Raw genomic sequence first — 27,240 nt, 5'->3', positions numbered from 1 at the left:
GGGTCCCATGCCGACGGCGTGAGTGGTAGCTCTAGCAATATGCTTCGCATAAAAACTTTACACAGGAATTCGGGGCACGCCCCTGGGTCCCCGCACGACCCCACTGCACTCAAGTGTTTTATGTTCTGAAGGTCCATAACACTGGCAGCACGGCCGGTGGCGATGGTCTGCACGGCCGGGTCCTCCGAGCGCAGCAGGGTCTTCCAGTCCTCCCAGGTCTTGAGGTTCTCTAGGTCCCGCGGGGGAGAGTCCGCCGGACAGAGGGAAATGATGTGGAGGAAAGAGGCAAAGGGTTCTGGGCATAGAGCGCATGATGGAGTGGGGAAGGATGGATGATAGTGGGCTAGGTTAAGGGGTGAAAGGAGAGTGTGTGTCTGTAGTCTGCGCCAGAGTGCTGCGTGTTTATCTAGGGAGGGGTGGGGCGGGGGGTACAGCTGGCGTGATGTGGTGGTGAAAAACTTTAATCAAAGAGAGCTTGAGGGTTAAAAAAAAACCCTGCTGCATGGTCCGTATCCTTAGTCCGGGACACCGCATGACGAGGCCCCGTCTCGCGCCCGCTTGACCAGAGCCCTTTGGGACTCCAGTGTGGAGCAGTTGAGGAGGGCAGTCTCCCATGCCTCTCGGATGGGGGTGGGGGAGGGGGGAAGGTGAGGATTCTGAGTACATGCCCACACCATGTGAAAGATATCGCAGATCTCTCCACAGTGCGGGCAGCGCCCATCTGTGTTCGGATCGAAGTGTTTTACTATTGCAGGACAGAGAAGGGTTCCTGTCTGCAGGCGCCGCAGAGTTCGCTCCTCCGCCTTACTTAACCCCTTGGCAGGTGCCGGGTAGAGACGGTGGCTGTCGCAATAATAAATTAGGATTTCGCGGAACCGCAGAAGCGGTTTATGAGCTTCTGAGCCATGAGAGCTAGGATGAGGAGCCCGGTGTGTGAGCGCTCGGGCGGCCGCATCAGCGGCCTCATTGCCTCGTAGACCCTGGTGGCCAGGAGCCCAGATCACTTTTGTGCGAGTTGGATCGGCGAGAGCGCGTCTTAGAATTTGCGAGGCAAGAGGTGATATTTCGCCTTCAAGATAATGTTCACAGGCCCGGCGAGAGTCTGTGATAACCGTTTTCGATTTTGGATCGGCGGCAGCGAGAGCTATTGCGACTTCCTCCGCTCGTGTTGAATTTGGGGCCCGAAAAGATAGCCCATCGACATTCATTCCCCGGTGGACTACCGCGGGCGACGGCCCTGTGATGTCAACGTAATAGACGCCCTCTTTATAGCCATATTGCCTCTCAAGCGTGCGAACCCGCGCTTGTCGTCTGCCTTCATGTGAAGCCATGTCCATGTTACGCGGGAGCGGAGCGACCAAGAGCATGTGGCGCCACAGCACCGGGATGTTCTCCGTCCCCTCTGGTATGCATGTGTGTTGGATGTGTAAGCGGTTTAGCAGGCGGCGCCCAGGCACCGTCTGCGATAGCCGCGTATATTGGTTCACGAGGTGGGCCTCCCGCAACTCCTGATAGGAGTTTACCACTCCCAACGCCTTCGGTTTGGCGTTGGAGGTAGCCACCGGGAGGTCCAGTGCTCGCTTTGTTGCCTTCCTGATGATGGCGTCAATGCGCTCGTCTTGTTCTTTGGTGGTGCGTAGGTACGGCACGGCGTAGAGGATCCGGCTGGTCACGAAGGCATAGGCGAGCCGTAGCGCGTCCCTGCCCCGCAGACCACCCCGCTTGTTGGAAACACGGCGGATCATGCGCCCTACCTGTTCACCTATGCTCTTGAGTTTCGCTATAGTAGAGTCCGGCCTAAGTTTGTTATTGATGAACAGACCCAGGATCCGGAGCTCCGCCACTTCTCTGATGGGACCGCCCGACAGAGATATGTGTAGAGACGTGTTGTCCTTGTGGTTTGTCCTGACGTGTAGAAGCTCTGATTTGGCGGGAGCACATTGGAGACCACAGTCGGCAGCATATGCTTCGACTATGGAGGCGGCCTGCTGAAGGCGGTCCTCCATCTCCCCAAGGCTCCCCTCGGTGGTCCAGATTGTAATGTCGTCTGCGTAGAGTGCGTGTTTTATGCCATCCACCTGAGCCAGTCGGCCGGGCAGGTGCATCATGGCGATGTTGAAAAGGAGCGGTGATAACACCGCCCCCTGTGGTGTACCTCGTGTACCCATAGAGTACGGGCCGTATTCCTCGTCCTCGATCCGGAGGAGTGCCTGACGCGCAGAGAGGAAGTCTCTGACATAGGCGAAGACCTTCGCCCCGCAGTTAGTGGTGTTCAATTGCCATGTTTAACATTGTCAAACGCCCCCTTAAGATCGAGGGCGAGAATGGCCTTGTCGTTTTGTTGCATGGCTGTGGGTCGTATTATGTCCCTGTGTAGTTGGAGTAGGACATCCTGTGCAGACATGTGCGGGCGGAACCCGAACATAGTGTCTGCAAAGAGGCCCTTACCCTCCATGTATGGAGAGAGGCGATCCCGAACCATCGTCTCCATGAGCTTTCCCACACACGAGGTTAATGAGATGGGTCTCAAGTTGTCCGTAGTCACGGCTTTACCTGCTTTGGGGATGAACGTTACAAGCGATGTTTTCCATTCGAGTGGGAGCGGACACCCATCCCAGATCTGATTTATGTATTGTAGCAAATGGAGGTATGCAGAGTCGGAGAGGTTCGCCAACAGTTTCACTGTTATGCGATCCCGACCCGGTGCCCCACCTCGGCGCATTTTAGCCAGGGCCGCCTTAAGGTCATGCAACTCAAAAGGGGCGTCTAAATCCTGATTTGGCTTGCCGGAGTACGTGTACTCGGGCCCAACCGGGTCATTTGTGCGGCCGAGATACCTGTCGCACAAAGTGTCCGCAAGTTGCGCCGTCGTACCTTGGTACCCGTGCAGAGCCCGCCGGAGCTGTTTTTGCGTCTCCCCTTTCGTTTGAGAAGGGTCGATGAGGCTGCGCAAGAGACGCCAAGTCCCCTTCGAGCTCATCTGACGCGCTGCCGAGTTGCAGCGTTCTATCCAATTGGTGTCTGTGAGCTGGGCGGCATATGCCGCAGCCTGCTCCGTAAGTTGTGTAATACGAGCTCTAAGCTTACGATTCGTCTTGTGTTTCTTCCATCGTTTTGGCGCGCCTCCCACAGATGCAGGAGGTGATTGTCCACTGCGGGGATCTCGTCGGTAGTGTGAAGTGTTTGCGTGTGTTGTTTCTGTATGCTGGTGACCTGTGTTGCCCACTCCGCATAGCCGTCGGAGAGTAGTACCGGAGGGACGTCCTGAGTTCGAAATTGGTGCCAATTGGTTATTTTCGCCTGGCCCCATTTTTTACGGGCTGCCTTCGCCAAAAGCGTGATGCGGAGAAGGCAGTGGTCGCTGCCCAGGGTATCCCCCAGGTTCTCCCATGTGGCGTTTGTAGTGTTCCTAACCAGAGATAAGTCAGGACACGTGTCACGGGTGACCGAGTTGCCCACACGTGTAGGGCAAGACGGATCCGTGAGCAACGTAAGACGAAGGGTGGAGATGAGCTCCGCCAGCTTGCGTCCCCTGGATTTCTCGAAGTGATAGCCCCAGTGTAGACTGGGTGCGTTGAAATCCCCAATGATCACCAGGGGTTCATTGTCAGCCGATTTGAGAGCACGATAGAAAATTTCGCTGAAAGTAACACGCGGCTTATGCGGGGGGCAATACACATTAAGCACATGTATTGACGGGTCGCGGCGCTTGAGAGGCAGAACCCTCACCATGGTGTATTCCTGCTCAGTGTCCAGATCAAGATCGACCTGAATCGCGGTGTATGCTTTATGCACCAGGATGCAGGTAGAGGGGCCCCCCTGAAACGAGCTATACCCAGAGAATTTAGCATCATTGCCGGGCTCTTGCAAACCAAGAAGCGCCGGCATGTCACCAAGGGACTGCAGGTAGAGCTGGAGATGTGACCGTTTTTTGCAGGCTTTGAAACCCCTGCAGTTCCATTGAATGATTTCGAATTGGTCTAATTTTTTAGCTTTCTGATAAGGTTTGCCAGCCATATTGATGTTCTTATTTTACGGTGCTGGGTAGCCACTCGGTTCGGGGGCTGGCGCAGCCCCAGGTAGGGGTTGCATCAACGCCGCGGCTATCGGGCCGAAACCGCTTTCTTCCGCTGCCTGTCGAGGAGCTATTTTACGTTTTAGCTGCGGGGAGTCGCAGGAGAGAGAATTTTGTATTTGGGAGCAGACCCAGGGCTGCACCGCCTTAAGGACAGAGTCAGTCACCTGGGCCGCAATGTCGGGAAGCATTGCAGCAAATGCGGCCTTGAACATGTCCTGAAAGGACTCGCGGACCGCAATAATAATTTGGGTCGGGAGCGCTGCCACCCGCTCCTCCAACTGCTCGGCTTTACGCTCCAGGGCCTCAAAGCGGCCGGCGTCCGCGGGGGCCGAATCGACCACCGTGTCCGCGGTTTGCCGCGAGACGCTAGTTAGGCAAGATGACACTGAGGATCCGTCATCACTATCCTCGGGCTCAGCGTTCTGCATGGGCTCAGACTGCCCGGCCTGCTTAGCTTCTAATTCTTGAATTTTCGGGCGAGAATTTGATTTTGGCGCCTTAGCTCCTCTACATGCCGCTGTAGGGCGGATTCGGTGAGGGAGGGAGGGGGGGTGGGCCCAGAGACTAACCCACTCCAACTGCTCACCTGATTTTGGCGCGGTACCAGAGGTGGGAAATCCTCGGCTTTCAGGACCGGTGGCCTCGTCGGGTTCCCGGGCTTCACAAATTTTGGCGGCCCGGGCTGGGTCTTCTTGGGTGCGGGCTTGGGCCCCGGAGCCTGCTTGGGTCCGGCCGTGGGCGTCTGGGCCTTTTTGGGTCCCGGCGTCTGCTTCTGCTTTGGGGTGGGTGGGCGTCCCGGCTTGACGACCTTGCGGTATTTGCCCGCGCAGCCAGGCGCTCCGGTGGGATGGCTGCCTCCGCAGATGAGGCAGCGCGGAGAGCATTGATGCTCAGCTGGGCCACCGTCAGGAGCAGCAGCAACCTGAGCCCCGCAGCGTTCACAGCGTCCAGGCTGTGGCCGCGGGCAGGCGTCGGCCCGATGCCCCACCGTGCCACAGCGAGGGCAGGCAGGGATCGTTTTCTTATAGAAGCGGACGGGGAGACGCTCGCAACTATAAAGCACGGTCCGCGGCACCTTTTTCCCCACAAAGGTGACCACAGCAACCTGCGTTTTGCCCAGTTTGCGCACGGATAGTACGTTGGGGTCCTCACTGAGTTTTTTCTTGACAGTCTCAGATGTCTCGTCCGGGGAGACGGCGATGACGCCCTTGCAGAATTCGCCGGAGAGCTTAGGGTGGCCCCGGAATAGCAGCGTGCGGCCTCCGACCGGCAGCATGACGTCCCGGAGCAGCTTCTCCGCAGCTTCCACTGATTGCTGTGTGCACACGAGCACATTTTGCTCCCACACGGGCCACACTGCAAGCCCCACACTTGCGGCGTCCCCGAGGATGCTGCGGCTCTGTGTGCCTGGGTCAGCTCACTAAATGAGTGCATGCGCTCCTTCGTGAATCCCCGATAAGAGGCCACCCGAGCCCGGTTTAAAGAACCTTGGGCTAAAAGGTTGGCGGCCTCGTTTCCGGGATTCCCGGAGTGCGCAGGCACCCATATCAGCTCCACAGGCGGAGCGGGGGTGCATCAGACGAGTCCAGTATGTCAAAAGCAGAGACAAGAACCAGGGTGTCGAACCGGAACCGAACCCGAACCCTAAACCGGAACCGAACCCAAATTTTCGCCCGGAACCGGAACCGAACCGAACCCATAAATTTTTCGCCATCTTGGAACTGAACCCGAACCGGAACGATTCAAAGGAACCGTTCCGAACCGGTTCGGAACCCGGTTCAGTGCCACTTTTTTTCATCTCGGCATACTTCTTGTTTTCGGACAAAATGAGATGATCTAGTGCGTAGATTTACCCTCCCGTAGCTGTCTGCGCTGGGAAGTGCGAAAATGGTACCCCGTATATGCGACAGCAAACTTACAGGAAGTCTGGTGCCTGGGAAAAAGTCTAATTGACGCTTCTGCAATGTACTACCGCCAATTCTTTGTGCGTCAGGTTTATGTGAAATCTTGAGTTATTACTCCTCCCCTTTTACATATTTGCGTAAATCTTTAATCAAAATGTTAGGACTGCTCTAACTCAGTAAAGTACTAAAGACACCAAATTTTTTGCTTGCGGGCTTTCTTCTTTCAAACGATGTGTTAGACGTTGGTGTACACAGAGCATGGCGTGGTATTTCACCAACACACAATAAATAATTTATATCTCAATTTCTTCATGACTCTGTTTCGGTTTCACCAACATAACGATGGCTGTGACGTGTAGAGGAAATTAAGTCGCGTGAGGTGCAATAAAACGGCAATATAACTGCTGATACGTTGTTCGTTGTAACTATAGGTCTTGAAGCTGGCTGATTTAAGTGCTATAGTGAGTCAAAACAACGTATCAGCGTTTCTATTAGTTTTCTCGTGCCTCACTGGACCTAAAGTTGAAATCATGTAACAACCATCATTTGGTTGATGAAACCGGAACAGCATGGGAGAAAAAATTGTTTTCTAAATTATTTAGTGGCAGTAGGCGAATACCACACGGTGGTCCATGTATTCTAATATCTGTGGCGCAATTTGAAAGAAGAAAACACGCAATAAAACTGGGTGTCTACAGTCATTTAAGCACCGATTAAGAATGCCTTCCTTTTCTTTGGGTCATTTCCCACAAATAGATGAAATAGATGAAATATTTATGCTATGGGACTACCACATCGAGCAAATGGAGAGTAAGCTAGCTCGCGTTGTCGGCATACTCAGAAGGTTAAAGTGCATGATACCTACTAGGACAAAAGTTGTTATTTACCATGCCCTCTTTGACTCTCATGTTAAATATTGCCACTTGGTCTGGGGTACAACGACGCAAACTAATATTCAGAAGGTTTTGACATTACAAAAAAAATGCAGTCAGAGCAATTGCGGGTGCCACATACTTAGCACATACGAGTGCTCTATTTGCAAAATACCGCATTATGGATGCAAGGGTTATTCATCAGTACCGTGTAATTCAGCAGTACAAATCTCAGGTACATAGTGACACCACATTTTTTGCTGACCTTGCGAATCTACGGGAAAATACCGCTGTTCACAACACAAGACACTACGAATATTGGTATCTACCTTGTCCACGCACAAATTACGGTTTTCAAATTCTCAGGTATGTGTTGCCATCTTTCCTTAATAGTAACGCTTTCACTAATCAATCCATTCTTTCCGTTTCATATAATGCTGTCAGAAATATGTTCTTACAAAAGAATGAATCATATCCAACTGTAAAATAAACAAAGTGTCCATGTGCTGTGATTAAACTATCATTTGCGTGTGTGTAACAGTACCGAGACTATTCTGGTGATCTGCTATGAAGATATTGTACATATTTGTTATTTCATGCATTCTCTTGTTATTGTTTTACTGCTGTCTGTCATCGCCGTGCCAAGCCGCTACGGGAGATGGGAGCTTTGTCAAGCCGCGTGCGCGGCTTTTTTTCCTTTCTCCTCAGCCATTGTACATGACTGAAATAAATGCACTGAACTGAACTGAACTGAACTGAGGATCCAACAACGTTGTGACGGTGGTTTTTGAGGAAAGGAAATGGCGCAGTAACTGTCTCATTTCTTGATGGACACCTGAACCGCGCCGTAAGGAAGGGAGGAAGGTGGGAGTGAAGGAAAAATCAGAAACAGGCGCAGTAGGCGTACACCGAATAAGTAACCGAGCGCCCTAACCACTGAGCCACCGCAGTGGGTAGTGCAACATTTACTTTTGTAGGCGCTCATTATCTCAAACAGCAGGTTCTAAATAAAACCCCTCACGATGTAGCTCAACAAAGAAAAAAAAAGGACGAATGGCTGTGGAGCTCGGCTGCTGATTCCAAAAATACAAAGACCAGCGTGCTTCCTCGCACGCCGAAAGTCCCCAGCTGGTCCTCGATAATATGGAGCCTTCCACTACACGGTCCATCCTATAGCCACAATGTCTACTCGACACATTAAACCCGAGATATTCCTACTATTATTACCAAAAGAAGGATGTATAAATTGGTGCAGCTTGTTTTGTTTTTAGAATCCGTATATTCTTGTTTGTGCGCGACGGAAATAAGCAACGAAAGGCGGGTTCTTGACAACAGTGGAGATGTACTAATAAGAACAAAATTAAATACCGAATACTCAAAAGGGCAATGCGGAAATATATGCGCTCGCTGGCATGCGATAGTGATTACGCCCAGAAAGATACTACTGCGATTAAATGTAACTGCGATGAAGTGATTTCGTTATCCCTATTCGCTGAAATCGTTCTGCTTCTAAGAAAAAATTGTTGCCAGTCGCCCGCGCGCGGCTCCATCCGCTGTTCTCTCACTGCTCGATCTTAAATTCTCTGTCTGGCGACTTATATCTACTTCTCGCTGTCATACTTCCCATTCGTAGTGTCTGACACGATTGGCTTATGAGTGTTGGCGTTTTTTTCGTACAACGCTTGGGCGACTGAATACGTTGAGCCTTCACAACAATCTGCCTCGGCTATATCGGGTACAGGTGGGTGATGGGGGTAGAAAGATGAGTGAAAGTTTTTGAAGGTGCATTTTTACCAGTGAATGCCCGAATGTGCGCCTACCGGAGTGCGCATCAAGGATGGAGGCTGCGCGCGCGCGCGCGCGCGCACACACACACACACACACACACACACACACACACACACACACACACACACACACACACACGCACACGCACACGCACACGCACACGCACACACACACACACACACACACAGCGCGGTTATTTTTGGGAAAGCAGGCTATAGTGCTAACGCAGTAAAAAGAACAACTAACAGGGTTTGTATACTCTATATCCTCTGACTCCGAGTGGGATTCGTACCAATGGCGGCGCAACAGAAAACTCTCTTTACAGATGCTTTAGGCTATTCGGCTATCTTGTAGGCTTCTTTTTATGGTTGTTGCATGGAATATTTGGAACCTTTCTGACCCTTTGTGGCAGATTGAAACTACAGTTGAGCCCATTTATAACGAGCATGACGGTGACGCGGCTTCCGTTCGTTATATCTGATGTTCGTAGCAAGTGGATTCTTCGTACAACAGCCATAAACACTAAGGCCACTAAAAATGGCGTCTATTTCTTATAAAACTGCGTTATTCGTGCCTGCTTGTGCAAAGCAGAGCCTGTCGCGGCTCTTTCCAAGCTATCTAGGGCGGTCATTTAATCCTCGTCGAGACCTTGCTGCCAGCTATCAAATTTAGGGACAGGGTATAACTAATCATGAATGAGATGTGCATGGCAGTTGGTGGCAGGTCGGCCCCATAAATGAGATTCCTGGCAGTAGGGAGAACTCGCCCATGGTGTTCAACGTCTTTGTCAGAGCATGCACTTCTGCGATTGTGTGGTCGGCAGGAACGTAGTTATCCGAGAAAACATCTGCATGGCTATGGATCAACGTAGCGCAGCCAGAAATCTGCATGAGTCTGGTCACGCGTGTTTGCGAGCTTCTTCTGTCGTTCCTGCATGGGATGATGCAGCGACGAACTAGCGCAGCGCTTGTGGAGCAGAATGCATCCGTTGCACTGTCCGCTGTGTGACAATGCCTGCACATGGTAGCGGCGCAAAAGATGGAGACAACTGGGCAGGCTATGCATACCACTTGACCCCCATGGCCAGCAAGGATTTCAGAATTATCAATCGCTGCTTTTAGTTGATCCTTCGGAGCAATAGCGCGAACAGGACAAGGGACCAAGGACGAGTAGACACACACAGTGCTGTGTGGCTACTCGTCCTTGGTCCCTTGTCCTGTTTGCGCTATTGCTTCGAAGTATGAACCAACAAGCCAGGATTTCAACGTTTTTAGTTGATCCGCGACCATGGTCAGTAGCTTCGCTTTCGACGATGCCCCCGTCTCACGCACACCGCGCTTCTTCCATGCGGGATGCTTTGCCGAGCCTGCGAACGCGTAGGCAATGATTGCCCTCGTAGGCCATCGACGCGGGTTTGGCTGGCGGTTACTTACTATTTCAATAGAGAGTTATAGCATATCGTTACCGTGTTTAATTTATCGTTTACATTGCTACCAGACGCTGGAGTTTGCGGTTAGCGCTGCGCAGGGCAGTGCCGCCTTTTAATTGCACTTCTGGGTCGGCATGTTCTTTCCTGTTGAGAGACACTTTTTCATCTGCGTGCTTAGTGGAAGCACGACCTCTTCAACTTCGAGGGTAGTTTACCGCGCCTCCTCGTTCGCTATAGCCGCGTGGTGCGGCCAGACTTGTTCGTTGCATCCCCGACAAATTTCCATTATGCATATATGAATAATGGAAATGCATATTTTGACGGTAGCACCGCATCCACTCGTAATAAACGAGGGTTCGTTATATCTGCGGCCGTTAAAGTGGGCTCGTCGAGCTGCACATCCGCGGAATTCGCTTTAATATATACACTGGTATCAAGAAAGTCCAGGCAGGGCTGCAGATGTATGAGTAGAGGAAGTAATGGCCGATCGCAACATTTGTCATGTGCCTTGTGGAGAGGCCGTACAGGTAAGTGAAAGCGAAGAGTGAGAAAACCGAATGAATCAACACAAAGTTTTCTCGCCAGCACGTCCAGAAAAGACAGGCAAGAACTTAGTCGCCTATTAAGCATAGCTGCCAGAAAGGAGTTGTTTGTAGTTTTGAAAATAAATGCCTGAAACAATTTGGTGGACAAATGGTGCATGCCAGATTAACCACTCTTTATCACTCAATCAAGGGCGCAAAAAATTCTGTTGACACAAACGTTGCCTTTCATAGCGCCCCAAGAAAAGTCGCAAACATTCGGTGTAGTGCAAGTATATCTTCTTCCTCGCACAATGCTGCACTTGCAAGAATGTTGCAGCTCAAGGTCGCAAACAAACAGGTTGCCAATTTCTTTGGTTTGGTTTATTGGATTTTAACGTCCCAAAGCGACTCTGGCTATGCGAAACACCGTAGTGAAGGGCTGCGGAAATTTCGACCACCTGGGGTTCTTTGAGGTGCACTGACATCGCACAGTACACAAGCCTCTAGAATTTCGCCTTCATCGAAATTCGACCGCCGCGGCCGGGATCGAACTCGCGTCTTTCGGGTCCGCAGCCGAACGCCGTAACCACTGAGCCACCGCGGCGGTGAAATTCGAAGACTATCTTCCATAGTAGACGGCACTCCCCTATCCCCTGGACCTCACCCAATTGCCAAAAAAGCCTGACTCCTTATCTACCAAACTGATAGATGGTGAAGCAACACACTCATCTGCTTCCTTCCGGATCACATAGGCCTCGACCAACTCCCTACATATGCAAACAGGGTTATTAAACAGGACACTTGTCTTATCTACTGGGGGAATCAATTGTTGCACTCGCTGCAATGCAAAGCCAAGTTGTACGACACCGCTACTTTTTCCCCCATCTGTGATGCTCGAACAAATGCTCATTGCTTCCCCACTTAGAAAGACAAGTCTCCTGCTTATTCACCCTGATCGAATTGGTAGCGAGATGGTGGATGCCTTTATGATCAGGAAGGAAGCAGATGAGCGTGCTTGTTCACCATCCATCAACTTCGTAGATAAGGAGTCTGACTTTCTTGGCAACTGTGTGAGGTCCAGAAGATAGGGGAGTGCTGTCTACTATGGAAGATACTCTTCGAATTTCGTTGAAACAGATGTCATGACTCGACATTGATGTGCATGCGCAGTATATTTGTTTTATTTTTAATCTTTGTTGTTCTGTTTTTTGGATTGTTCACTGTGTCCTGCGCCTTCATATACTTTTCCGAAAATGTAATAACCTGTTGTTAGTCAGCGTCTGTGTCGTCTCCAGTCTTCCTTTTGTCCTGTTTACTGCGCTTCTTAAGCATGAACCCTTACAAACTGGCACAGTTTTATGTTCTCGTAAACAAATCTTTGCATTTTTTTTATACCGATGTGCCAGAAAAAAGAAAACGCATAGCAAATTGACTGAAACTCATCTGCGTTCTATTTTTTTTTTGTCCTGAACCCGTTTGAACCCGTTTGAACCGGTTCGGGACGGTCCGAACCGGTTCGAACCGGAGCGGAATGGCCCTCTGGAGCCGAACCCGGAACTGAACCCGAAAGGCGTGAACCCGAACCGGAACCGAACCCGAAAAAATGCCGGTTCGACACCCTGCAAGAACTCGGCCTCGAGCAAAATTTTGAATCGCAGTTTTAGAGTCACTTAAAAAATTCAGGGGGCACTTTGACTGTCTAAAGTGCGTAGAGGCGAAAGCGTTTTCCGAACCACTTTCGCTGCTTCTGTCGCACTGGTGGCGTCACATAGAACTGAGTACTAATTACTAAGTGATGAAAAATCACTAATTAATGGTTAATTACTGATGAATGGCTGAATACTAATTAACTGCTAATTAATGACGCTCAAGCTTCGCTACAACACGCTGTCGCGTTCCACTCCTAAAGGCGAAGCTTGAGCGTTTTGGTCGGTCGGTCGGTGGGTCGGTCGGTCGGTCGGCCGGCCGGCTGGTATATGGGGTTTAACGTCCCAAAGCTACCAAGGCTATGAGAGACGCCGTAGTGGAGGGCTCCGGAAATTTCGACCACCTGGGTTTCTTTAACGCGCACTGGCATCACACAGTACACGGGCCTCGAATTTCTCCTCCAAAGAAATTCGCGGCGGTTGAATTTCTTTGGATGAGAAATTCGAGGCCCGTGTACTGTGCGATGTCAGTGCACGTTAAAGAACCCCAGGTGGTCGAAATTTCCGGAGCCCTCCACTACGGCGTATCTCATAGCCTTAGTCGCTTTGAGACGTTAAACCTCATAAACCAACCAACCAACCGACGCTCAAGCTTCGCCTTTAGGAGTGGAACGCGACAGAGTGTTATAGCGCTGCCAGGAGTCCACGGAACGCTACCACCCGTTCGGCGCGATGGCTTGCCCTTTGAACGCAACGCTTTTTGAGGAAAGGAAATGGCTCAGTAATTCTCTGTCATCTCGGTGGACACCTGAACCGCACTGTAGAGGAAGGGAGGAAGTGGGAGTGAAAGAAGACAAAGAGGGCCCGTAATGAAGGAAATGAAAATTGTATTTGAGGAAAGGAAATTACGCAGTAACTGTCTCACATATCTGGGTGAACACCAGTGAAAATTCAGAGGGCACTTTTTTTATCTAAAGTGTGGTCACTGATGTGTGGTTCAGATGTTAAGCTTCGCTTCTGAGAGTGGAAAGCGACAGCGTCTTGCAACGCTGCCAGGAGTCCATAGAACGCCATTGCCCATTCGGTTCTCGCCTCGCTCGTCGGTAAATTGGTTTTTAAGGAAAAGAAATGTATCTGTCTCTCATACCTCGGCGGACACCTAAACCTCGCCGGGAGGAAAGGGAGGAGGATGGCAGTGAGCGAAGACACCGTATTCATTAGACGCGCCTTTGTTCAATTCGAACCATCGAGCTGGCATGGCGGAGTGGATAGCATGCTCGTCTCGCACGCCGAAAACCGGGGTTCGATTCCTGAGCTCGACCAATTTCATACTTGGTTTTATTTATTTATATGACCTGACTAGCAAAGTTAATTAGGCTAATTGGTTAATTAAGCAACTAACTAAGCTCAGTACCACTTACTTGGAGCATCACTATACGATCCCTTCAATTGTTTGCAGGGTTACTAGGCAAAGTACAATTGGCCCCATTTGAAATTCGCGCTCCGTGACGTCACGGCCGTTTCGACCAATTGACTTGGCAGCGGCGACGATAAACGGCGAGCACCAACTTACTGTGTCTCTGCGTTTTGCTGCAGATTGCCTTCCACCGTCTGAACTTTGCGCCCTAAACCAGCGAGCGGACTGCACGAGCCTGGCAAGCGTTGGCTTGCCCTTACCGGCAAAAAGGGGCGGATTTTCCTTCAGCGGTTGCGGCTATCGGCGGCTGTTTCACCTGACTCCTGACGTCACCAGACGCAAGCTATAAAGACAGCGACCCATCGCCTTCGGCCTCACTTGGCAGCGGCGACGATAAACGGCGAGCACCAACTTACTGTGTCTCTGCGTTTTGCTGCAGATTGCCTTCCACCGTCTGAACTTTGCGCCCTAAACCAGCGAGCGGACTGCACGAGCCTGGCAAGCGTTGGCTTGCCCTTACCGGCAAAAAGGGGCGGATTTTCCTTCAGCGGTTGCGGCTATCGGCGGCTGTTTCACCTGACTCCTGACGTCACCAGACGCAAGCTATAAAGACAGCGACCCATCGCCTTCGGCCTCACTTGGCAGCGGCGACGATAAACGGCGAGCACCAACTTACTGTGTCTCTGCGTTTTGCTGCAGGTTAGTGTAAAAACTGTATCAATTTTATTTTGCCTGTGCTGCTTTTCTGACGTCGTCGCTGCTGCCAGTTGGTGCGCTCTGTTCCCGTTCATTTTTGTGTTTGCGCGTGTTTGCATTGAATTGTCTTCAACCACATGGCGAAAGACATAGCCAAACTTAAAGAGGAACTGAAGGCTGAACTAGCCAAGATGAAGGAAGAGTACAAACAGGAAGTGAAAGCTTCACGGGAGCGTATCGAAAGAGAGCTTCGAAATGAAATCAGAGATCTAAAGACTGAACAACGAAACATGACAAAAAGCCTTGACTTTGCCCATGACTCTTTAGATGAGCTAACAAAGAAACTTGAGGCTGAAATTTTGAAAAATGTTAAGCTTGAAGAACAGAATCGGGAGCTTCACGCGAGGTGCACGTCACTAGAGAAAAATCAAGATGAACTTGTGAAACGCATGGTCCTCATGGAGCAATACTCTAGAAACACAAACATAGAAATTCATGGTGTTGAGAAACATGATGATGAGAATGTGTTGCAGATTGTCACTAAAATTGGAGAGAAGATTGATGAGCCAATCATTGAAAATGACATTGAATGTTGCCACAGAGTTCCTACTAAAAATCCTGACAAGAGCATTCTTGTTGTTCAGTTCAAGTCTCGAGCAAAACGTGATAGCGCACTGAGGAAAGGGAAAAAGGCCCGTCTAACAAATGAGGACATTGGGTTTGAAACCACTGCACCAATATACATTAATGAGCACCTTTGTCCGGCCCTGAAAAGACTCCTGGGTATGGCTGTAAAGAGGAAGTATGCTCACAACTGGAAGTCAGTGTGGACTTTCAATGGGAAAATCTTTGCTAAGCAGTCCGACACCTCGGATGCTATACAAATAACTTGTGAGGCTGACCTTGGAAAGATTGAGTCAAATCCGTGATTTTGTTGCTATTGCCTAGACACACTTTAATCAAATCAAAATGGAGTATCACAGCTTCGTCCTACCACAACGCATTCAACCACAGCAACGTTCTCTAAAAACAGTATTACACTTTAATGCTCGTTCTGCTCATGGAAAGCACGATGACATTATTTGTTTATTAAGTCAGTTTTCTTTTAAATTCAGCATAATCATGATGACTGAAACTTGGTACTATGAAGGCTGCGATATGCTTCATCTTGATGGGTATAATAATTTTTTCATGAATCGTGAAATTCGACGTGGTGGTGGTGTTGCGATTTATGTACAGTTGTGTACAAAGTGCGAACTTCTTCCGGAATTTTGCAAGGTTACGAATGAATATGAGTTTCTCACTGTAAAAAATAACTTGGAAATTATAACTGTTGTTTATCGTCCACCTGAAGGAAACTTGGTACCGTTTTTTGAATTTTTTGATCGGCTCCTGGAGTATGTTCGAAGCAATAATTTTCAGTTAACTTGTGGAGGAGACTTCAATATAAATACTTTGCTTAATACTCCAAATGTTGTTGACTTTACAACTCGTATTCATTCACTGGGTTTCATAAGCGTGATTAATACACCAACCCGTGTCACTTTATCCACTTCATCTGCACTGGATTTGTTCATTGTCAACTCTGAAACCTCGATTCACAGTGCTGGCACAGTAACATCTGACATCAGTGATCATTGCCCTATTTTTATGTTTTGTGACCCTGTAATGAAAGTGAAAAGTACCTCTGAGGAGATAACTGTCCAGCATATGACTGATGATTCCCTGAGGGCGTTTCAGCATGACATTAGCCAACAAAACTGGTCCTCGGTGTATTGCAAAGCGAATGCCAGTGAGGCGTATTTAAGTTTTCTTGAAATTATTTCTCAAACCTATTCCAAACACTTCCCAATAAAAACCTTTAAGGTATCAAAAAAGATAAGAAAACCTTGGGTGACCCATAATCATTTAAAAGCTATAAAGCAGAAAAATGCTCTTTTTCATACATTTCTGAAAATGCGAAGTCCTGAGGCGTTAAAAAAATTCAAAACTGCGAGAAATAAATTAAATGCCGAACTCCGACGAGCAAAGGTTGCTTACTATGAAAAACTTTTTGTAAACATCTATAGACACCAACCAGCTGCAGCGTGGAGAGTAATAAATAGTGCACTAGGAAGAGATAAAAAAGATGCACTCCCTGATCAAATGATTTATAGAAACCACCCAGTTACCGGTCGTGCTCTTGCCGACTTTTTCAATGAACATTTCATCGGATCTTCTGCACACGCTAGCAGTTACATAACTAGTGAAGATATAGGACACTCACGGGCTGAAAGTATATTTCTTCAGCCAACAGATCAGACAGAAGTGTACAGAACGTTTATGTCCCTGAATAATAGTAAAGCGCTTGATGTTGATAATATCCAAATTAAACCCATTAAGTATATTTTAGAGTACATAACTGCTCCACTTACATATATTTTCAACCTATCTATTGAATCGGGAGAATTTCCCGCTGCAATGAAGAAGTCTAGAGTGTCAGTTATATATAAAGGAGGCGATAAAAACTTACCAAAAAATTACCGTCCAATATCAATAATACCTACGTTTGCTAAAGGTTTCGAAAAGATATTGCACTATCGTTTTAACCGATTCTTTGAGAAGAATCATCTCATTTCTGATGCACAATTCGGCTTCAGAAAAGGACGTTCAACTGAGCTGGCTTTATTGGGGTTAAAGGAACACGTGCTGCAAAATATAGAAATGAAACTAATAACCCTTGGCCTCTTCATAGACTTTAGTAAGGCTTTTGATTCCCTTGATCATAGTATCCTAACTCATAAGCTCTCAGTCTATGGGATTCGTGGCAACCCTTTATCTTTAATAAAATCTTACTTAGCTGACAGGCAACAGTGTGTATGTATTCGAAACCACCAATCATCTCTACTACCTATAATCAGAGGCGTACCTCAGGGAAGTGTACTAGGCCCTCTGCTATTTAATGTCTACATAAACAGTATTGTGAACATTGACCAAGGTTTAAAATTCATTATTTACGCTGATGACTGCACGATTTTGTTCTCTGGTCCTGATGTGAATGAACTAGTCACCAAGTGCAATCAACTTCTTAATCGGCTTCATGAATGGTCTGATATTAATCTACTAAAAATTAATCCTGCAAAAACAAAAGTTATGTTATTTTGTGCAAGAAACAAAAATTTTCGTCTAGAAAAAAAGATCACTTGTGGTGGTGAAGAAATTGAAATTGTTCATGAACACACCATACTAGGTGTAACTTTTTCTTCACACCTTACATGGGATTCGCATGTTGAGAAGATAATAAAAAAACTCTCGTTGGTAACAGGTGCAATTGCTCGTTGCCGCGCGTTCCTTCCTGGTAAAATAAAGCTACAAATATATAATGCATTATTTGTCTCACAAATAAGCTATTGCTCATTAGTCTGGTTGACAACAACTAAGGCCAACTTAGAAAAAATTTACCTTCTGCAAAAGAAAGCTATACGTCACATTGCTAATCTTGATTACCTAAGCCACACACGGCAAGCTTTTGAAACATTCAGTGTGTTAAAAATTCAAAGTATGTATGAATTCCGAATATTGCTTTCATTTCATCTGTCGTCATCCTTTAGGTCTATGATTGAAGGCACTGCGCTATTGAAACAGAACGCTCACACAGTTAATACTCGCAACACAGACACTTGGTTTGTTCCCCATTTTCGCACTGACTATAAGTTCCAAGCATTACAGCACAATCTTCCAGTAATTTTAAATAGATATAAAGACATAAATAACCCTACTAAGAAAGCATTGCGTGAGTTATTTCTTCAAAAATAATTCCTGACATATAATTCGCGCCAAAGTACAGCTGCTCCCTTGTATCTTATGTAAATATGTTTTCTGTATTTCCCTATTGTAATTTATTGATGATTTTGTGCTTTCTGGATGTCCTGTTTTGTGAAAACTGTAACCTGACTATGTGTTCGTTTTTATTTTTTTTGTGTGTATGTCATTGTTCTCAACAATGTCTGCTCCTATGCCTTGTAACGGCTGCCTGGGCCTCGTCAAGCTGTATACCTACAGCTTTTAGTCCAGGCAGCCGCCAGAATTTTCTGGAAAATAAATGAAATTGAAAATTGAAATTGAAAATTGAAAAAAAAGCGTGACATTTTCTGTCGACAACTGCTGCTTACAACGATGAGGCATTAAAGCCTTTCGCCTTAATAAAATATACCGGGCTTCCGTGCGAGTGATAGCCAGTGCAATGGCGGCTTCCTCTGCAGCCGCTGGGGACATGTCTGGAGGGAGAGGTAGTGTGAGGACGGCGAATAAAGAGAAGTCCTCGACAGCTGCTGTCGCTTCATCACCCGTGTAGGCAGCGTCCACCCATACGGCGTCCGTCGTCCTCCAGCAGCGGAAGAGAGAAGCTGCTCGGGGAGCCAGCCTGTACCTTCCAAGAGCCTGGGGTCCTTTTTTCTTTTGGGTCAAATTCTCTGAATAAAGACCCAATTCCTTCACCAGTGCCTTCACCGAGTCCACAGCCCGTACCTCGCAACACCCGATCGTGTTGTGGAGGGCCAGGCCTAGTAATCTTTCTGTGGGTGTGTTGAGGGGAAGATGAAGTGCTACCTTGAATGCCTTGCGAATCAAAGCATCCAAAGCGTTTATGTCATGTTTGGATAGTTGTAAGTATGGGGTAGTGTACAGCACACGGCTGAGGACAAGGCATGAATGAGGCGACATAGGTCGCGCTCCTTCATGCCTCTATGATGCCCCGAAACCCTGTGGATGAGGTGCGATATCGCGCCTACAACCTGCTTGAGTCTCTTGAGGGTGGCGGTGTTTTTGCCATCGTTCTGGATGGGCAGGCCCAATACACGGAGGGTCCCAGCCTCAGGTACCGGGTCACCATTCAGTGCAATGGCAATGGGAGAGCGGGGACAGCGGTGGTTCATAGGACGGATGAGGAGCAGTTCGGATTTCTCTGGGGAGCAAGACAGTCTGATGGTCCGTGCGTAATTTTGGGGAGTGTGGCTGCTTCCTGTAAGGTGTTCTCTATGCCGCCGTCACTGCCGTGGGTGGTTCACAGGGTGATATCGACGGCATAAAGAGTGTGCTTCAGGTGGGCAATAGTTGCCAATTTTCTGGCGAGGGGGATGAGGGTAATATTAAAGAGAAAGGGGAAAGGACGGATCCTTGAGGGATGCCGATACTCTGAAGAGTGTAGGAGGGGGAAGACAGAGGGCCGAAGTGTATCTCAGCTGTGCGGTCAGTGAGGAATGCTTGAATGTAGGCATACGAGCGCGCACCCACATTCAAGGGGCATAGAGCAGTCATGATCGTCTGATGTTCAATGCGATCAAAAGCTTTGGAGAGATCCAAAGCTAAGACTGCCTTGGTGTGACCTAGAAGAAGCGGGTCGAAAATGTCGTGTGTGAGTTGCAGCATGGCGTCCTGTGCGGATAGATGGGGGCGAAATCCTACCATGCTGTGCGGGTAAAGATTGTTGTCCGCCATGTGGCTTGTGAGTCTCGCTAACACAACATGCTCTAGGGACGGATGTCCCTTTTTTGATCGAGGGTCCAATAAAGTTCTCTTAAATGTTCCATGGCGTCGCCGTAATGTATCTGTTTTTGTAGAGGGACGGATGTCCCTTTTTTGATCGAGGGTACAATAAACTTCTCTTAAGTGTTTCATGGAGTGCCTTCAACTGTGTTTTAAATCCCAGCGGCGAAAGCGGGCTTCCCCATTTCTTCTTTTCTTCCCTTCATTTTTCGTTTTTTAAGGCGAATGTCATTAATGCCTCATACTGTCGTGACCAAGACGTGTTAGCAAATGCTTCCGCGTTTCGGACGCATGACTTATACGGGCATATATCAATCAATAGCCAATCGAAACTTCATCGGGTGCAATCGAAATACATCGGAACATGATATAAAGGGATTTCATGATTATATCATTGTACGTAATGACTGAATGACTAATTGGTAATTAGTAGTAGTTAAGAAGTGGCATGTGGGACTGTGCACTGCGCCTGTACCTTAAATAATCAATCAGTGTACTAGTTAAGGTCACGCTACCTATGCCGATACTCTGAAGGCCTCGGTTCTGGCAGCCTCGGCAACGAGCGCCTCGGTTCTGGCAGCCTTGACGCCATAGGAAGCATAAGAGGGTTCTCACACAGCTTCCACCCTCGCCGTTCGATGACGTTCTACGTCACACCAGCGGTAACTCAGAACGTTCTACGTCCGCCGCTTACGAACGTGGGTGGCGCTGGTGAACACTCCCAAGGTTAGGTTATTTGTAAACATAAATACCCCCGAAAGCACAAGGTTTGACAGCCGTCGCCGTAGCTCAGAGGTAGAGCACCGGACGCGCAATTCGTAGGTCGTGGGTTCGGATCCCACCGGCGGCATGTGGTTGTTTTTTCTTCTGCTTTTCTAATGAATTAGCTTTAAGCGATAACATATTCAGTAATACAAATTGATCAACACCATAAAATAAATAAATAAAATTAAAAATCCCCTGTGCCTTGGTTTCTGTGGCTGTTGGCTTCTCTCATATTAAGGCGAAAGCCTTTAATGTCTCATCGTTGTAAGCAGCAGTTGTCGACAGAGAATGTCACGCTTTTCAATTGGTCGAAACGGTCGTGACGTAGCAGTGCGCGAATTTCAAACGGGGCCAATTGTACTTTGGCTAGTACAACCAATTGAACGGATAGTATAGTGATGCTCCAAGTGGGACTGAGCTTAGTTAATTCCTTAATTACCCAGTTAGCCTAATTAACTTTTCTAGTCAGGCCATATACATAAATAAAAGCGAGTAGGAAATTGGTCGAGCTCGGGAATCGAACCCCGGTCTTCGGCGTGCGAGACGAGCATGCTATCCACTCCGCCATGCCAGCTCGATGGTTTCAAATGAACAAAGCCGCGTCTAGTGAATACGGTGTCTTCGCTCACTCTCATCCTCTTCCCTTTCCTCCTGGCGAGGTTCAGGTATCCACCGAGGTATGAAGGAGGCCGACATCTGTCGCCTTATACATGCATTCGTCATTAGCAGATTCACCTACTCTCTACCATACCTCAAACTATTTAAGGTGGACATCGACAGATTAAACAGGTTACTCAGACAGGCATATAAAGCTGGTCTAGGGCTTCCTAGAAACACACCCACGGACAGATTTTTATCCTTGGGTATACACAACACTGTAGAAGAACTCATCACTGCACACAAGGCGATGCACATCCAAAGACTGGCCAACACTACAGCGGGAAGGGAGATTCTAGATCGAATAGGCGTAAACACTGAACCCATGCCTAACCGACCGGGCCCTCTACTACGAGGAATGCGCGACAAACTACTCATCAAACCGCTCCCCAAAAATATGCTACTGGGCTTCCACGATGGCAGACGACGAGCCAGAGCGCGGGCTCTGCATAGAAAGTACCTTAATCATCCTGGAGCAGTATACACCGATGCAGCCGATTATAATTTCAGCCAAGGGGCCTTCGCTATCTGCGCACCCAAATTCATAGCAGGAAGAAGCGAGTGCATCTCTGCGGCCTCAGTCACGGTCAAGTACGCGGATCAAGTAGAAGAAGCGGCCATAGCCTTGGCCATAGCAAATACTGACGCTGACATCATTCTCAGTGATTCCAAGACTGCCATACGCAACTTCTCGCGCGGTAGAATATCCCTAACTGCTAGAAACATACTCACAAATATTACACTGCAACGAGAAATAGAACTGGTATGGACTCCTGCCCATTCAGGGAACCCAGGGAACGAAGCAGCCCACCAACATGCTCGAGGTTTTGTCGGCCGAGCGGTGGGTTCTCGTCCAGGGGGATCCGAGATGGAGGCAGTGATTTCGTACCACGAAATTACCCAATTCTACAAACTCTCTAGAATAATCTATCCTCCCCCGCACAAGTCACTCTCCAAACACCAAGAGGTGGCTTGGAGAAGACTTCAAACCCATTCTTACCCGAACCCGTACATTTACGCCCACATCTACCCCGATCTCATAGACCCCACCTGCAAACACTGCGCTAGCACTGCCACTCTCGATCATATGCTATGGGACTGCCCGGAGGATCCTCCTCCGGAGGATCCACCTGTACATATACAGCAAAATGTCACCAACGCAATTCAGATCAGACTGTCCCTGGTGCGGCGGTACACCTACACTCTATCACATTACCTGGGAGTGCGAAAGAAACATAGCATTCCACAATTATCAAACACCGAGTGAGGAGCAATGGGAGAGCTGTCTCTCCAGCAGCGAGCTCGAGGTCCAGAGGGCCTTGGTACAGCACGCTGTTGAAGCGGCACGACTCAGTGGAGCCCTGGACTGAGGGCCCACCCTTGCTCGAAGACTCAAGTCGCCAGCGCCCAAGCAGGACGACCAAGAAGTCTTCATCTCCGCGAATCTCTTGAAAGAGCAATAAACGTTTTCTCTCTCTCTCTCCTCCGGAAGCTCTTATAGAAGATCCCTCACCAGACGCCTGGGAAGAAGTGCTGCGCAGCTCGGACCCCGCCGTCCAGGCAGGAGCCATCGAGCGCGCCGAAGAGGTCTCCGCCAGCTATCAGCTAACGGCCACCTGGCCCTTCTGCTAAGCGTCCAGGAACCCTTCTTTGCCGACAATAAAGTTTTCTCTCTCTCTCTCTCTCTCTCCACCGAGGTATGAGAGACAGATACATTTCCTTTCCTCAAAAACCAATTTACCGACGAGCGAGGCGTAGAACCGAATGGGCGATGGCGTTCTATGGACTCCCTGGCAGCGTTGCAAGACGCTGTCGCGTTCCACTCTTAGAGGCGAAACTTAACATCTTAACCACACATCAGTGACCACACTTAAGTTCAAAAAACTTCCCCCCCCCCTGAATTTTGACGGCTGTCCATCGAGATATATGCGAGACAGTTACTGCGTAATTTTCTTTCCTTCTTCTTCTCCTTCTTCTTCACCTCTTTATAATGGCACATACCCACGTGGGGGATTGGCCAACGTGTAGTGGTATACATTAGAAAATTTTCATAGGATTAAACGTGAATTTTGAAAAATGTATTCATGAAAAACGACAGAAGAATATTTGAAGTGAAGTAACAAAGAACATTTTGGCGAGAATAATAATAATTAAAAAAAAAACCTCCGAGACTTTTAAAGGAGTTAGCAAATCAACCTACCAGTTGAAATTATGTAATCATGTAGATTCCCACAAATTGAACTCAAAGCAAATCCTTTGGCGCTCGCTCCGAACGATAACAACACTTGCATAGATAACGGGAGCCCTAACCTGGATAGAGGGACCTCCAGGTAAATCTTTCTCTGAAGTGCGAACTTTGGACAGTAGAGCAGGAAATGGTCCACAGATTCAACGACCCCGCATGAGTCACATAGGTTTGTTGGAGACCACCCACATCTGCATAGGTATAAATTTAAACTGGGAATCCTGCACCGCAGTCGCGTCATTGATACCTCACACTGCCTGGTTTTACACGAACGGACGTTCCATTTATACGCTAAGTGCTGATAATCAGCAGTATTTAGTAGGGGATCGCGTAACCTGGCTGATATGTGTTGGAACCGCTGAAATCTGGAGATCGCCAGCAGACTGAAATTCGGGACGGGATGCGTTACTGGCCCGTCAAGAGCTGACCTTGCTAAATAATCAGCCACCTCGTTGGAATGAATGCCTGCATGACCAGGAACCCAGACAAAACGGACCTCCTTTAAAGTGGACGGGACAAAAAATCGCAGGAAGCGGCACAAAAAATCTTTTTGGGAAGTTTCAAGGGAGACTAAAACTGACAATCAGCCAGGATGATAACGTGAGATACATGACACGGAATTTTGTGCAGGGCCATTCCAAGAGCCAAAAATTCCGCAAAGAATATGGGGATATAATCTAGGATGCGGACAGAATAGCTCCATGCCAAATCCTGCGAAAAGATGCCAACTGCAGCTTTTTGGCCGCTGACGGAGGCATCAGTAGAAAGCACCACATGATGGGGGAATTCCGCTATATGACCAGAAAGAATGCCGTTTAAAATGTTTGTGGGCATGTGTTTCGCATGAGATGAGAAGATGTGGTCAAAATGGAATTCCACTGCTGCCGGCGTGTCGTCAACCCACTGCAAGAAACTGAGATCAACAACAATCGGGGTTAAAAGTTTCTGCGTTAAGGTAATTTGTGGCATTGTATATCGTGGCCAATGATGGTAAAAAAATAAGGCCTGCTGAGACACAAAAATAGGAGTACTGACATAAGTCATCGGGTCCAACGACCTGAGGAAAGTTCGCACCGTGAGTATTTGAAAGCGGGAAATTAAATCGGGCATACTGGCTTCGAGATAAAGCAGGGCGTTTGAAACTGATTTTGGGAGACCAAGGCAGAGACGTAGAGCACGCCTTTCCAGTAAGATTAAGGGTTGGACCTTGTAGTTTGCGCTAGCAGAGAACAAAATGCAACCAAATTCAAGTATAGGTCTTACATAAGCTTTGTAAAGTAACAATAATGTGTCGCGGCGCATCCCAAACTTTTTATTGGCGATTCGTGTCAGCCGGCCTAGAGCGCGTTCTCCTTTACGCACGTTGTTCTTGATATGAAGGCTCCAATCTAAGGTTGGATGGTAAGTAACACCTAGATATGTAACAGATTCCACTTGTGGAATCAGATTAGAGTGATGAGCTAATGAAATGTAAAGGCGTGTCTGGAGGAAATACCAGTGTGCCACATTTGTTAACATTCAGGGATAAATTAATACGGTGCAACCAAACTCCAAGAGCATCCAAATATCCCTGCATAATCTGGTAAAGCGAATGGATATCCGTGGCCGAGGCGAAAAAAGCTGTGTCATCTGCATACACAAAAACTGATATCAGGACGGATGGGGATGTCACTGACCAAAATATTAAAAAGCAGCGGTGATAGTACCGAGCCTTGCGGCACTCCTCTTGGTTGATGGTAAGTATTAGAACGTAGGGTACCCTCTGCGCAGTAAAAGTATCTGTCCTTTAGAAATTCAGATATCCGTGCATAAATGTAGGTTGGAGGATGTAACTGCGCAAGTCTGTCAAGTAAAATAGTATGTTCTACACTATCACAGGCCTTTGCTACATCAAGAGTCACCAAAGCTGAAACTTCTCTTCTGCGTATCGAGAGCCGGATTCTACTCTCAAGATCCACATGCGCGGTCCATATAGAGCATCCGCGACGAAAGCCAATCTGTGCTGGGCTAAGGCCATTAACATCCTGAAAATGTTTTGTGAGACGGCTGTGCACTACCCTTTCAATTAATTTGACTAAATTTGAAGTTAGTGCAATTGGCCGAATATTGTCTAAAACGTACCCTTTACCAGCATCTTTCCTCAATAAAATAATTTTCGCTATCTTCCAAATGCTTGGAATCCATGCATTGCTCAAAGAAGTATTGACAATATCTAAGAGGTTGCTTGTGAAATCCTGGGCTAAAATTTTAATCATACCAACAGTGACACCATCTTGCCCGGGAGCTGCAGGGTGCATCATTGTCAGGACTGAGAGGAGCTCTGCCGCATCAACCTCGGTATAATCTGAAGAGGGTGTGATTGCGCGCAGAGGGACATTTCTTTGAGTCTGGAAACGTACCGCTAGTCCCTGAGCAATACTATCCAGGGTTTCTTGAGCCTGTTGGGGTGATAACACTGTTGAAGAAGTAAGGTGAGGGACTGGAGAACTCTTGTTACGTTCCATAAATCTATACAGGGCCTTCCGATTACGAGGATTTGAAAGATAAGTGTTCAAATCTTGGTTATAGTCCTCCTTGGCTTTTGCAATTGTTCTTTTGAATTGTTCTTTCCTCGAATACAATTTTCATTTTCTTCATTACGGGCCCTCTTTGTCTTCTTTCACTCCCACTTCCTCCCTTCCTGTACGGTGCGGTTCACGTGTCCACCGAGATGAGCAGTCGGGAAGAGCGGACGTGTCTCACGTCGGCTCCGCCGAATTTTATGATCCTTTCCCGAAGCATTTGCCGAAGCGCTGCGACACCATCTGGCTACACTTCCAGAACAACGAGGGGACCACCCACCCTTGTTCAGGTGGGACCGTTTTCTCAAATCCTTCGAGAATTTGAAGACCAAGCGGATCGCGCGAGTTGCTATGCCTAACAGTTAGGCCACGACTCAGTTGCCCGCCGCGGCTCCGCGGGCAAATTCTGCAGCAAACCATGACGACCCTGATGGGACACGACACGGAGGGGATGCAGATTGTCACCATGCCGCAGGCGAAAACCCCAGTTTTCGACAAGGTTACGGAGGCGATTATCCAACGCAAGATAGAAGAGTGGGAACGCGCATCAGCCCGTGACAACCACTCGGCACGGCAAAAAGGTCGAACGCCAGATGGACGCGTCACCGCGGCAGGGGATACGCCGCTGCAGCAGACGCCCCGCACGCAAGTCAAGCGTTGGAAGCCTCCTCCGCAGCCGCGTCTGGACAAGCAAGATGCTGTGATCATAATCAAACCTAAAGGAACGCTGGATCTCAGCAAATTCAGGGGAAGCAACACGGTCGGAAACGCCTTGCACATTGCTGCTGGCGTCGACAAGGGCTCAGCCGAGCTCAGCGTTTGGCCCATATGGGAACATCATCGTCGTCGGGGTGCGAGACGCCCAGATAATCAGAAAGATCCTGGCAATTCACGAAATTCAGCTTGGGGACAAGGCACAGGCAGTGTACTCCTACCTCCGCCCCTCCGATGACACTTGCACAGGAGTAATACAAGTGGACCCGAGGGTTTCCAACGAAGACATCACGAACGCGCTTCGCTCCCCGGACGCACCAGTGGTGAGCGTGAGAAAATTAGGTTCCTCCAACGTGGCGGCCATCACGTGTGAAGGAAGAAAGGTTCCGTTTCACGTCTTCTACTACGGTGAAGCGGTTCC

General features: G+C 48.4%; 1 protein-coding gene and 1 non-coding gene across 2 annotated transcripts; both read left to right on the top strand.

The window, feature by feature from the left end:
• Nucleotides 1-13,785: 13,785 nt before the first annotated feature.
• On the top strand, nt 13,786-17,558 carry LOC149334528 (uncharacterized). Its single transcript, XM_089555165.1, has one exon. The coding sequence runs from the start codon at nt 14,492-14,494 to the stop codon at nt 15,281-15,283; it is 792 nt and encodes a 263-aa protein (XP_089411291.1). The 5' UTR covers nt 13,786-14,491; the 3' UTR covers nt 15,284-17,558.
• A 3,097-nt stretch (nt 17,559-20,655) lies between these two features.
• On the top strand, nt 20,656-20,727 carry TRNAA-CGC (transfer RNA alanine (anticodon CGC)). The gene has a single exon. It is a non-coding gene; the product is annotated as a tRNA-Ala (tRNA).
• Nucleotides 20,728-27,240: the final 6,513 nt, after the last annotated feature.

This window comes from Amblyomma mixtum, chromosome 8, assembly GCF_055824585.1.
Source record: "Amblyomma mixtum isolate Tamu chromosome 8, ASM5582458v1, whole genome shotgun sequence".
Taxonomy (NCBI): domain Eukaryota; kingdom Metazoa; phylum Arthropoda; class Arachnida; order Ixodida; family Ixodidae; genus Amblyomma; species Amblyomma mixtum.
Note: the sequence above shows the minus strand (reverse complement) of the source record. Positions and strands in the feature narration are given on the sequence as shown.

Bases quoted from the DNA above. Each gene is read 5' to 3' on its own strand.
- LOC149334528 (XM_089555165.1), top strand. From the start codon at position 14,492: ATGGCGAAAGACATAGCCAAACTTAAAGAGGAACTGAAGGCTGAACTA.